Here is a 14,166-nt window from a genome sequence, read left to right as displayed (position 1 = left end):
CTTAAACGAGATAAATATGACATCTGACTGACTTTCATTGTCAGTAATACCTCCCAGCGTGCTCGTCGGTACGGGCATCCGGCTAATAACCATGCTTATAACAGGCACAGAACTCTTTATAAATGAAACTTTGCTTTCCTTATAAATAAAACGTTTATTATGATGTAATTTCTACAGAGGAGCATTTAAGAATAGAAACTAATAAAACTTAAGCTTCAAAGCGCCACGACTGCCGCGAAATAACTATGTAATCAAAGAAATCTGTTTTATTTATTTTTTAAAGTAATATATTACATAGGATAGAGAGGAAAGGAATTTAATATCTTGCTTGTATGATATGCGGTTTACTATCGGGTTTTCTAAAATTATTAGTTTTAGTCACCGTTTCTGATTCTTCCCTATATGTAGTTGGGGAAAATAACAAGAAAATGAATTACAAATTGTTTGAATTTATTCGCGTGATAAATAATTGGAGAATATGTTTTGAATATAGCATTTCACGGACAAAAATATCCGTAACCAGAGATAAGCGTCCTCGCAAATCCAATGAAACCGAACTTATTACACGCTTAACATTGACATCTATACAAGTTTCCCTGTGAGAAGTTGACCCTTGCGGTGGTTCTCTATTTTCATCGGTGAGCGTACAACCACGAGGGAGGAGGGAGAGAGAGAGAGAGAGAGAGCATCTCGTGATTTTCAACCATCTCGGCGAATACGTCGGGAATAAGAAACAGGGGTGAGAAGTCCACCAAAAGAGATGCCTCGACGGCGGGGTGTCTGCCCGGTACGTCCCTCCTTAATCCTCATAAGATGTACGTGCGGCACATAGTAATTTACTTTATGAAGCTTTTCCAGAGCGCGCGCCGAGGTCATCACTTTCTCTCTTTATATCGACCGGTGTGCGGCGCGCCTCCCAGAACGTTCATAACCCGTAATAACCGAGAACGACGAGTCGGGCGACGAGCGGCATCGACAATGATAAACGTCTTTACTTGCTGCGCCGGCGAAAAGGCGAAGGGCCGGCACATACGAGGCACCGACATGGCTCGCCAAGATCATAGAAATGAAGAAAACGCAAAGATATTGCAAGCCCTCCTTCGGGGCACAGGGCGGAGTAATGCTCCGACGATAGTGGAGTAAGTTATGAAGAGAGTCGACCAGCATCAATTGCCTCCCTCCGAGTCAATTACGCGCGACACCCGTCGAAAGGGATGCGCCCGTGATGTATCGTGAGGGATGATGCAAAGCAGTGGTTCTCAATCCAAGAGACCACGTCGTATTTCGGAAGAATGCGCATACGAAATATAAAAATATTTATTTCATCATGGGAAACTTTTTTTAAGTTTCCACCACAATCTTTATTTAAGTGAGTATAATTGAGTTTTCGATCGCACTAGTGCTTGGAATCAATAATTAAAACATACCAATCTTTACGGTTTCATTCATTGCAACCCCCATTGGTTAGCGGCAAATAAGCCAAAATAAAAAAACAAAATAATGATTAAGTTTCTGGGATCTACCAATATGATTAACAATCATGCGTTATCGTAAAAATTGAGATTATTTTATCCAGCAAACTTTTTTTATGGAAAAATATTATCAGATATTTCAGTGTCTCTTTTATGAGAACCAGATTTTAAACGTTCTTTTTGTTGTTTTATATAAAGTATCCTCGAAATATAAGAAACAAGCTAATCTCTAAATATTCGCTTTTTTCTTTTTTTTTCTAACAGTAATTTTTTAATATTTTTTTATTAATCATGAAAAGATGAAATCTTTTAGAATAGGTAAAAAAACGCTAAAAAATTACAAATAAGAAAAAGTTGACAAACACTGATATAAAATGTTGAATTCATATCTACGACGTAAACTTTTAATCTAATAAGTATAGAAGTAAAAAAAAAAAAAATTCATAGAGTTTGTTTTGCGTGAGAATTTAAAACTTCAAGCGTGTACAAAAAGCAAGTCGCAATAATTATAACGCGCCCAGATCTTTCATTTCATGCGTCTTTTTGCGTGAATACAGGTCATGTGCACCTATTTAATTGAACTGTTTAACCATTCAATGCCATATGCGGTGCATAATAAACGAACTGAGTATACCTACACCTTGATCAAACAAATGTCCGAAGTTGTGTCGCGATCACGCCTAGCCCGCTCGACATTGTCGCTCGATCATTAACCAGCACATGAACGCATTTACATCGAGATTGTGTTTCACTAATTAATTATACATTACCTAGCCGCGAGTCAATTATCAAGTCATGCTTACATAGTCGTTTCACCGGATAAATTAAAAAGCATTATATTATTTCTCAGTTAAGAGAGCAAAGTACACATTAACATTAATATTAATTTTTTTTCATCACGCAAAAAACGCAAAAATAATCCTAGACATGTTCCTGAAATGCGCACTTACACAAATAAACATATTCGATAAAATCTAAAAGTTGTTGTTTCTTAGGAAAAGACGCATTATCATATGACGCGTATTATTTTATTTCAGTTATGTCGATATTTCCCCATTTGACGTGCGCTTGACGTAGGATATTCTATCTTCCTGGAATGCAATCATAGACAATAATAATTTTAGTTAATAAATGATAATATATTTTTATTTCCAAAAAGTTATATATTTTTACCGAGTCGTTATAAAAAAAAAAAAATATTTAATATCTTGTGTTATTAAATCTCCTCTCGTCGAGGTTTAGCGTCGATCAATTCGTGTCTTTCAACTTTGAACGAACTTATAAATGATCTTAATTTCCATTCATCGTCAATAAAAAAAATCCATAAAAAGTGGCATTTTTGCCGCGGGTCAAAGTGCATTAGCAAGATTATACATATATCGCATCGCGCGCTGGAGGAAGACGCTTTTTGCGAAGCGTTTCGGCGAGACCTTGGCGAATACGTCAAGGTACGATAAATGATTTACCATAAAAAAAAGTCCATTGTGCATACTTCATATCGTTCGATACTATCATAAATAATTATATGGAACGCCTCTGAGACGACACAGAGAAATTGTATCGCATGTTACACGGACATCAATGTCATAATCGATACTTATCGATCACTAAAGGAAAATTCTTGCGATTGGAACTAAACTAGCATAATTGTTAAGATGTTTCTTTTCCGGTTTGTTTTACATGCGCATACTAAGTAAAGAAAAAGCTTGTTTTGTATATCTTTGCGCAAAAAACAATCGTATTTCAAGAAAATCTACATATTGATTGCGAATGTAAAAATAATCTTGTTTTGTCGAATCTACAAAACAAAACTACACGCACAAACGTTTTTAATTTAAATTCGATGGGAAGAGAAAAGCGAACAATAAAATAGATATACAAATGAGATACGTCGACAAATCAGAATCGTTTACCTAAAAAATCGAAAACTTTATTGAAAACTTTTATTATTCTTTTAATTTTATGCATATATAAAAATTAATATAAAAATTAATAAAAAAACGTTGTGAATTTTTCGAGAGAAAATCGTCGATTTACATCGATTTGTATAATCAGAACGAAAAATCTCTATAATTTTTCCACAATATACCATTCACTGCAATTCTCGACAAATATTGTTATAGTCAGATGATTGTCGATTTTACATTATTATAATCGCATTTCTTTAGTGTTCTAGTCAATTAGCAAAGTTCCATTTAAAAATTAACTTCTGACATAACTTAATAAGTTTAAGTATGATCCATAAAAATGATGAACGACAGCGTTGCGATGCATCATTTATATAATTATGATAAATGTCGTTTATGATAATACCCTCGCATCAACAGCCAATGTGATTGTAATTATGTAGATTATCTGTATATTACACTGAAGAGATTCCCAGTTTTTCGCGAATAACAAATTAATGGTAACGCTCTCATTGCTTGAAATTATTCGGCAAATAATTCACATATAATGAAAATCTGTAGGAATGCGTTTTACTTTAGTTTTATACTTGCTCTATGTAACTTAAAATTTGCATGCGCTTTTTTTTCAATCTACATTTGGTATAAAACGTACTTTTTTGTAGCAACTCTCGTGTGTGCATGCGAAACGTATTAAATGTCTAATAAGAAAAGAGAATTCGTTTTCTAGAAATATAACTATGGAATATATATACAATAAGAGAATATATCAATCGTTTTAAATTATATTTCTAGAAAACATATTTTCTCTTATTATATATGTCAAATGCGTTCAAAAAAGACACTAAAAAATATTTCTATACACGCATAATTCATACACGATTCCATGAACTTCTGTCATGTGACTGCTCTTTCTCGTCGATCCTTCCACTGCACCTCGTGACTGACTCGAGGCGAGACGCGATGCGATCCGACCGAGTACAACGTGCAATATCGATGTTGCACGCGTGATTCGCGCGAATCGCGTAGGTCGATAAAGTTGCTTAAGCGATTTGCAAAAAGCTGATTGCTCGCTCCCGTAGAAATTCCGCGGATTAGTCCCTCGCGTTTCTCCAACATGCCGGACGGATTTTCGACCGGATACATCCGTCTCTTGACAGCAACATCGAATTGTGTTTGATCGTTTTCGATCGGCGCGCTTCACGATATGTTCGACAATATTTTGCGCAAAAATTGTATCGAGGCAACGAGTGTTGTTACACCGTCGCTACCGGAAGTCTGTATGAATATTCAACCGGCACGCGAATTTCACGTCGCGTGCTCGTAGCAGGCGCGGATCCGCGCGGACGTTCTTCGGAGTTCTCTTTTTTTTTTTTTCAGGACGAATTTTGTCTAAATGACAAAGCGAAAAGTGCAGAAAGATATTGAGAAAGAAAAGTGTGAAGAGTATCTGGAAGAGATATGTCGTACGATTCGAATACTTCGCTACCGTCGTTGTCATCTTCAGTGCAGACATCGGACGACACGAGAAACGAGTATCTCGCCAGATGGGAAATTGCAATTTTAACCAGCATATTTCTCGTCACGCTCATCGGCAACGCTCTGATCCTGTTTGCCCTTTATGCCAAACGACGTTATCAGCGACGAAAATTCACCAGAATGAATTTCTTCATTCTACATTTGAGCGTCGCCGATCTATTGACAGGTTTGCTCGATGTTTTACCGCAACTTGCTTGGGATATAACATTCAGGTAAGCTGCTTTGTTACTCCGATCAGTCTTATGATCTTTTAATGAGCTAATCAATACGTAAATTTTTGCCAAGATAATAAGAGGAAATGCGAAAAACGTGTTTTTTAACTAGTAACAATTTTGATACAGTATCGGTAAACTTTTGAAAACAACAAGCTTCCGCCGTTTTAACTAGTAATTTATGTATGTCTCATAAAAATGCAGTTTATTATTTTTAAATATTAACTTATATTAACTTGTCAACATTTTAAAATAATAGATAAATTATCAAAAATTGGGAGAAAGTGCAAACATTTTTTTTATACAAATATAATATATCTCTAGTATATAAATTTCTGTTATATTTTTTTTTCGCGTGTATTCTGCCATAGTTCAATAACTTAATAAGGATGACCCCATTAAATGAATTTGACAAAACTGAATTTAACAACCATCAGGTTTCAGGGCGGAGCGATGCTCTGTAAACTAATCAAATTCGGACAGCCGTTCGGTCTGTATCTCAGTTCCTATGTCCTGACGGTCACCGCGATAGACAGGTATTACGCCATTTGCCATCCATTTAGTTACTGCAGCATCGCGTCTAGAAGACCGAAAATGATGGTGTACGGCGCATGGATGCTCGCCGCAATACTGTGTATACCGCAGGTCCGTCGAAAATTTAATTCGCGCCTCTACTCTTTTGCCGTATCTTATTCATACCGCCACTTTGCTTTACACGAAGGGCGGATCAGTTAACGCTTGAGATATTAATTTTTATCCTATGCAGACAACGGACGCAAATCTAATAGCGCGCGTCGCGACAGGCTAATTTATGAGAGCGCTAATTGCGCAAACTTGTCGCTTATAAATGTATCATCCGTTTGTCTCATGCGAGAATTCGCTTCTACGAATTTCTTGACATCTTTGATAAATGTATATCCGGCTGGATCATAAATTTTTCAAATGTTTATTGTTATTACGAGAAAGAAAAAAATTACTGATTTTTTTGTTTAAAAATCCTAGGTTTTTATATTCTCATATGAGGAAATATCGCCAGACATTTGGGAATGTTGGGCCACTTTTAACTTGAAATATGGCGAGAGAGCCTATGTCACTTGGTAATATTCACATTTATGTGTTATATATGTATATATATAGTAATTTTTCGGGGAAGGGATAAACACTTCTTTTCTTTTAATTATAAAAAAATATATATAGAAGCTTTCTTTCATGCACAATCTTTACGTACTGGTATAAACTTTTCATTATCGATATGGAGCGGAAAGTAAGAAATGAAGTGTTAAATATATCTCGCCTTATTATGGAATAAATACGCTCTCTTTTGTAGAGAGAAAATTTGAAATAAGGAAAAATGGACTAAAATTTTATATATATGTATATATATGTTATATGTGTATACTACATACAAGCTCGGCATGAAGATAAATTTTAAAACATTGTGACTCCTTTAATTATAGGTACAGTATCGTGCAGTTTCTGTTACCCTTCATAGTACTTGTATACACGTACACAAAGATATGTATAGCAATCTGGACGAGCAATAAGATGTCAGGAGTTGTTGATTTCAAAAAGAATAAAAAAGCCAATTTCTCACAGCAAAATCGTGGTCCCTTCATCTCTAAAGCCATGCTCAATACCGTAAAACAGACGATCATTGTCATTACTTTGTATATTGTTACCAGTACCCCATTTATCGGATCTGAACTCTGGGCAACGTGGGATCCTAAAGCTTCCACTTTGCCATTTTTTACTGGTAAATACTCTGTAAAATAGCAATGACATAAATAAATGTAATTGAAAAATTATTATTAACTAGATAAATTGATAAAAATTAGTACAATACTTAGCGATTCATACTGATATTCTTTAATCAAATTGTAATTGCTTGACTTATATAATTTTATAATATTTGACAATGTTAAATTATCATCTTAAGAACCAATGCAATAATGACCATATACTTTTCTTTAAATCTAATATTTCAAATTCCAAATCTTTAAGTTTATTAATTTTTACCTCATATTGTGCTGTAATTCGTAGGAGCTGCTTTCACCATTCTATGTCTGTTAAATAGTCTTACAAGTTGCGTCAACCCTTGGATTTACTTTGCTTTCAACAAAGATTTACGTACAGCATTGACAATCTTTTTCTACAAAAAGAAAGACAATTCGTTGAATGATGGTATATAATCATGATTTTTCATATATTTTGCGATCAATTTCGTATATATATATATATATATATTTTATATTTTCTCTCACAGATATAGATGCCCGTCAAAATGCGTCGAATATACCCTCAACGAGGTCGTCGTTTATTTCTAGATTTTCGCGACTTGCGAGTTCAAAGATATTCGGGTGAGGAAGAAACGAAACAAAGTTTGCATTTTGAGGACTGCTTTGAATATAAAGAATATATTGTGAATATATAGTTTTTTTGTGCATACATACATCTGCAGGATGTATATAAATGCGTTTCGCGATGCAACAATGTCGCGCAGTATGCGACTTTTAAATAAGAATTTTTTAATAAAACTAAATTATTTGTTAAAAAAAAGATTTTTTTTTTAAATACCTGTACAAAAGAATGTCACTATTTTATGGGAGTACTTCGGTACGATTAGCCATATAGTTGTGATATCCATTGTCATGAATCTTCGTCACTTGAAAATATTTTCGACATTCGATTTTGCGTATTAATCACACATCGCTTAACTTGGCAAAAGCGTGATGTAGTATGCGGTATGCGCTTTCAAGTCTTTTTTTTCTATCATATTCAAAATTCCCGTCGCATCTCCGCCCATTCCGTGCGCCATTCTTACACGATCTGTTATACTTGCACGGTTCCGCTTCATTAGTATTTCCATCGGCTGGGCGTCTATTATGCCCCGATGTTTGTACTCCCATTTTTATCCCGATCATCCCAGAGGCTCTCATATGCTAATATCGCGCACCAGGTATAGACCACTCACGCCCGGACACTATCATTATATCCGTTTAATTCTCTAGGAGATACGTACAATTGAAAGCAAAAAACATACTTGAAAAGAAAAATATTTTAATATTATAAGCACCCGCTTTCTATTGCAAACGGAAACTTTTCTCAAAGATTATTGATCGAACGATCTATAAAAAATTAAAAACATGAGTTTCCTTATTTTGATCAGTATATCAAAGTTGACCAAGTTCTATAAAATGCTTTTTTATATCTTAATATATCAATATTTTCTATAATAATTATTATGAAAAAGATTATTCCTCAATATATTTCACACGATAAGAACTATACTAGATTATTTTACAGAGTCGTCAATTTTTGCGAGCACATTTTTTACTTGATTTTCTTGGTATTATTATTGTATCAATAATTTTCTACAATTTCCCAATAGTCTCTGTCAATTTTACTTAACGAAAAATGGCGTTATTGGAACTTTTTCAATTTAGATTATAATTCGAACAGGGCACACAAGATTATTCGGTACATCTCTCTTCTTGCGGCGACCATCTGGTCGCGGTAAACTAAGAACCCCTGGCGGAACACCTGAATACTTAATAAACGGATAAAATTAACATTAATAAAACGACTGTGGCCGATCCACATCTTATCCGAGGACAAACGCGGTCGCTAGACCCACGTGATATATGCCTTACGAGACTTCGGCGAGAAAGGCGACTCGTCAGTTTTCCACGTCGTTTCTCTACGGTATGTCGATGGATGATACCGGAATCAACGAGGAGATGTCATTTGTGCTTGATCGGGTACCTGTGATGGAGCAAAATTCGGACGAATATCGCGCCGAATCGGCGAAGAATGAGGTAAAAGTGGAATTTATGACTCAATCGTCGCAAATATTTACCAATGATATACATGCGATCGATTGTCGATTCTCGTTTTTCTCTTATAATTTTGTGCAAATCTGATATCATGAATATACATATACATATATAGCGCTGACATAAAAATTTTTAAGTAAAATATTACTTTGTACTTGTGTTCCGAATTAAATTTTCCAAAGTAACGCATTATATTTTGAAATTAATTCTATTGTTCAGTTTTTTGTGTGATATGTATTTTTTTTTTTTATTTATTTGAGCATACGGAGGAGAAAGAGAGAGAATCGACCTATCGAAAAATTACGCTGCTAGAATCTGTTGCTTGAATTTGGCGTAGAAAAAGAAGCTAATTTATATTCCAGTCCGAGAACGAGAGTAATGAGGAGGATTACAGGCGTTCGCCGGTGTTGCTCGACCTGGATGAGAACTCAAAACAGCAGCAACAGAAAGCTGCGAGTCGGGAAGTGAGCTCACCGAGTTCCGCGGTGAATCAGCAGGATCAAGGATTACTTCCAGGTTCGTGGAGATTATCTATGCTTATTACGTATCATTTTAACGGTTCTCGATTATTATGTATCGACGTCGTCAGTTAATCAGATTTTTTAACGCAGTTTTTATTGTATATACTTGACAAAATCAAATGTTGGCGTTATTGTAACTTTTTTAACTTATTGTTAGATAATCATTCGAGCAGAGCACACAACATTATTCATATTTAACCGATACCGAATAAAATCGCCTCATTATCTGCGTATCGTTTTCCATAGAAGAAACTACGCGTTCACAGCCTATAAGAAGCAGATGGCAAGAAACAAGCTACGAGGCGCGAGGCGAGCAGACTCCCGAGGGAGAGAGAGTGCTCGTGATTAGAGTACCGGAACCGGAGATAATCAGCGGACACTCGCATCTCGAGATGCTCCACGAAGCCAACATCAAATCGGTGCAACGGGAACCGTCGCAGACTGAGAAAGGTGCGGCAATGTCGAATTGCGCGTCGCCTGGTGAGATCACATCCACGATTAAACTCTAATTTACGCGCGATATTGAAGATAATTAACATGCTAGGTACCCTCAAAACACTTGTCCGAAAGAAATCGAAATGACATGATCAATCCGAATTGTCTACAAACAAAATCAGATTTCTTTTAGCGAGTTTCAGTTTTTCTTACAGAGAGGGGTTCAACAAAGAGGACTGCTTAATTGTCTGATGTTAACGCCGTTCGCAGTTAAACGTTTGTCTTTCTTAGACGAACGTATGCGCAGTTCCCGCTCCAGCAGCACAATCCGTAGATTTTTGTCACGAGTTCGTTGTATCTGTCGCACGAGAATCGAAGGATGATGCTGTTCCTCACGCGACTTATCTTCCGTCGTGGTCTGTCGGCTCCTTTTGTTCCTGCGAATACGATAAGGCGGGCGCATGAATATCAATTCAAAACGTATATGCACGTATTTCGGGAAAAAGGCGAGCAATTTTTGCATCACGAAGATGCGCTCAATTTCAGATGCTGCACATTTTTACGTGTCGCGCGACAGGTTTAAAATTATTTGTAGACATGCGTATGCATCGTCGATCAAAATTCACATGTACGTTCAAACTTCTGAAGTTGAGATGCTTGCAAAAAAATCGCGGAACTTCTGATAAAAGCAAAAGATACTCGAGCATTTAAAGTGTATATGATTCCATTTCTGCATTAATTTATGAGTGAAGAATTTTTTAAATCAAATTATAGATTCTTTCAAATGTGTTATCACGTGTTGCTAAACGCAGTGCATGCTATTATCATTAAAATCATTCTATACCTATATACATGATTCGGAAAAATGTAGCCGTTGTCGACTCTCTTCAAGCGTATACTCCCATCGATACCTCTCCTATGTCTATTGTGGTTTTTGCCGTCCCTCGAGACGCGCTTGACACGCTTGCCGATAGGCGAGATACGATCCGTCGGTCCCTTAGTGTTCATTCCGACATGCTTCCCCAGGATCTTGGCGAAGAAATGTAAAATTGTTTGGCCGCCATCCTTCCACCAACTACTGCATTTACTACTCTCCTCCTCCTTCTCGATCTCGATAACACGATCGCCGCAGTTCTGTTTCCGATCCACGTTCTCGCAGCTACGCTCCACGTGGCCCCGCAATTTCTCGTTGCACACAATCTCACGTACGGTTTGCCGACACTGGTCGTCTTCTTCTTGTAGAAATTCGATAGATTTTCTGGAATCATTCTGAATGATCGTTGGAACGCTCTCTTGCTGCGTCGAGAGCGGTGGACCGCTGGAAGGCTCAATGACATCGGTTTCTAAGCAAATATCTTGACATCCCTCCTTATCTTGGAAATACGGGCATATTATGAACATTCTATCGATCATGCCTCATATAAATTTATATAAGTTTTTTAATTTATATAAGTTTTTAAATGTTTTCTTATTTATATATAGAAAAATTCATCTCGTATATATATATATATCAGCTTATATAAAATTAATATATTAGATCAATCTACAAGTTCATACATATTTTTGAGCAACTCTCTGGAATATAAATAAATAAAATATATACAAAAAATACATTTTTTTTAAATATTAAAGATAGATATTACTTCTGTATTATTAATGATTTGAAAGTTGTTATCTATCGATAATATTTTTTATTTTATCTGTATCAGAAACGCAGGAACTCGTGGATTGATTTGACGAGTATTTTTCTATTTAATACTTGGGCTTGTTTAACGATCGAGAAAGAGATATACATATATGCTCTTTATTATTGCTTAATTCTTCTTACTTTGATCAACGTTTTCGAAGCCGCGACAGGTCACAAGCGCTATTTCGACCGAGCTTTGCTTAGATTCTATCGACTTGCCGCGGTCTCGAGTGATTCTGCGTCCAGGATTCAGACTCGTGACAACCTGAACCGCGCGAAAACAATCTGGCTCCGAATCCGGGACTCGCGGTATCACGTTTATCACCGTTATCCTCTTCCGCATATGCGGCAAAGGTACTCGAAAGTTTCGCGCTTCGTTCAGTCGTGTTCCTATCGATATATATAAAATATTATTCCATATCTCGTTTATCTCACGTGTCGCATCGCGCAGCGTCTATTCGATTGATCACTTCTCGGCAGACTTTTTTAGAATTACCCTCATACAAAAGACTTAGAAACAATTAATTACGTTATTACAGATATACATTTACTTTTATACGAAACGTAATGAAGCTACTTGAGATACGGATGTCATCTAATTAAACGTCATACTGATTTCCGAAATCAATTGATTTAATACACATGACAATATTTCAATTTTAACATATCATCGTCTGTTTGCATTATTCATTTTTTAAATATATTTAAAGAATGAATAATGCAAACGGTTTGAAGCAAAATCTTACTGTAATGAAGGAATACTAAAAAAGAAATAATTATCTTGAGGTAGATCGCGGTTAATTATACTTGAATGTAAAATAATTTTTTTGCGAGCTGTTTGATACGCAAAGAATAATCACGTACATAATCATATATGTCACTAACTGAATTGCATATTAAGTATACGATAAGCTATTATTTAAGATGCGATATACAATAAGTTACGAGGAGCTGTAAAATTTCATATATTTTGCAGAAATATTTACAATTCCTCTTCACTCTCATTTAATGCAAATTTAAATAATCTCGCACTTTTAATCGGTTCTAACCTTTGCGGCTTGCTTTCATATTCGTCATTTTTATATATTTCTCGATTTCTTTCCAAATTTCGTACTTTCATCCAAAAATAATTAATAGAAATTTCCTATATTACGGTATATTTTTCAGCCTGTTTTTCTTGGACATTTTCCAAGATAAATACTCAAAATTTATGCACATATTTGTGCTTATTAATCATATTAGTCTCTTTTTTGTTTTCACAACAGGAATGTCTCTCGAATTACGAGTTGGTGATTTCGTGATTTCATATTTAATTTTGCATAGAGTATCGCACTATATTTTGCCGGGCATATCTCTGCGTAATGCTTTTCTATTAATAAAATTGAATAATTTATCAAATATAAGTATTATTACAGTTTAAATGTGACCCATTCTCTAATCAATTTAAAGTATAATTTTTCTCAATGATAAATAATCGGCAAAAACCACATTAATTTTTTTCTCAGTTTCTTTTATAATTCAGAAAAAAAAACCTCCTCTCATGATTATTTTTATAGCATATCTCTTCACACTTTTCAATATCCGCGTGTCAAGAGTTTACATAATTTATATAATTAATTTTAATGTGTATGTATATATATTTATACACATAATTTATTAGCATTTTACTAAGAATGCTTTTCTAAAAAATCCAATTTTCTAAAAAATCCGATTTCAGCTCGCCCGGTGAAAAAAAAACAGCTGATTCGTTCAATCATTCGGGTAAGTCGTTGTCGCGCCACGACGACGACGACGAGTGCGCGTATACCGGAGCAAGAACAGTCGTTAACCCCCGGTAATTAACGATTTCAGACTACAAGAAGTCAGCGTGCGATCGCGAGCGCACACGAATGCGCGACATGAATCGCGCATTCGAGCTACTACGGTCGAAGCTACCGATATGTAAGCCTCCGGGCAAGAAGCTCTCCAAGATCGAGTCGTTGCGCCACGCCATCACATACATAAGGCATCTGCAAAGCTTGTTGGAGCCGCAGTACAGCTATCCTATGCCCAGCGTGCCCGATCGACCTGGCGGCTACTACGCGGCTCCCCCACCGGGCCCACCGACGTCCTACGAAGTGCAGCATCCGAGCCGATGGGAATCCCTAGCTTACTACCGATACGATTACCACGCACCCTTCGCCACCCCGTCACCGCCGACCTTGGTGCCACCCCTGCAGGCGAGACTGTCGGTCGATCAGGACGATCGACAGTTTTCTTATGAAGCGCGTCACTAATGTCGTCTTTTTCGAGAAATTGATTGATCCTTTGAGTATTTTAAGAAAAGTATCGCTGTCTCAATAAGCACAGATAGCTTTCTTCAATGAAGAAACGCTATATTAGACTCGCTATATATTTTGGATTTCATGATTTTGGCTTCAGACTCATTGGCTTTATTGGCCTTGAAAACATTTAATTATCAAGTCTCTGAACCGCATATTTTTTAAACACACACATATACGTTAATAATACTCAAAAAAGGGAAAAATTAAAACTATGGAAAATAAATTTCTATCATTTTGTT

General features: G+C 36.1%; 2 protein-coding genes across 3 annotated transcripts; both read left to right on the top strand.

Moving 5' to 3' along the window:
* The first annotated feature begins 4,334 nt into the window (after positions 1-4,334).
* LOC115234912 (oxytocin receptor-like) lies at positions 4,335-7,684 on the top strand. 2 transcript variants are annotated; one of them, XM_029806307.1, is made up of 6 exons: positions 4,335-5,127; positions 5,572-5,772; positions 6,130-6,224; positions 6,585-6,880; positions 7,168-7,308; positions 7,391-7,684. In XM_029806307.1, exons 1-6 carry the CDS (start codon positions 4,924-4,926, stop codon positions 7,486-7,488), a joined length of 1,035 nt encoding a protein of 344 aa, XP_029662167.1. In that variant the 5' UTR covers positions 4,335-4,923; the 3' UTR covers positions 7,489-7,684. The 2 variants fall into 2 exon arrangements, with proteins under 2 accessions (XP_029662167.1, XP_029662165.1); XM_029806305.1 differs by having other exon boundaries at positions 5,565-5,772.
* A 1,010-nt stretch (positions 7,685-8,694) lies between these two features.
* On the top strand, positions 8,695-14,066 carry LOC115234984. Its single transcript, XM_029806441.1, has 4 exons — positions 8,695-8,942; positions 9,323-9,476; positions 9,728-9,961; positions 13,455-14,066. Exons 1-4 carry the CDS (start codon positions 8,769-8,771, stop codon positions 13,877-13,879), a joined length of 987 nt encoding a protein of 328 aa, XP_029662301.1. The 5' UTR covers positions 8,695-8,768; the 3' UTR covers positions 13,880-14,066.
* The last annotated feature ends 100 nt before the right edge of the window (positions 14,067-14,166 follow it).

Source organism: Formica exsecta, unplaced genomic scaffold (genome assembly GCF_003651465.1).
Source record: "Formica exsecta isolate Colony F162 unplaced genomic scaffold, ASM365146v1 scaffold21, whole genome shotgun sequence".
In the NCBI taxonomy this organism is placed as follows: Eukaryota; Metazoa; Arthropoda; class Insecta; order Hymenoptera; family Formicidae; genus Formica; species Formica exsecta.
This window is presented reverse-complemented; position numbering and strand designations above follow the sequence as displayed.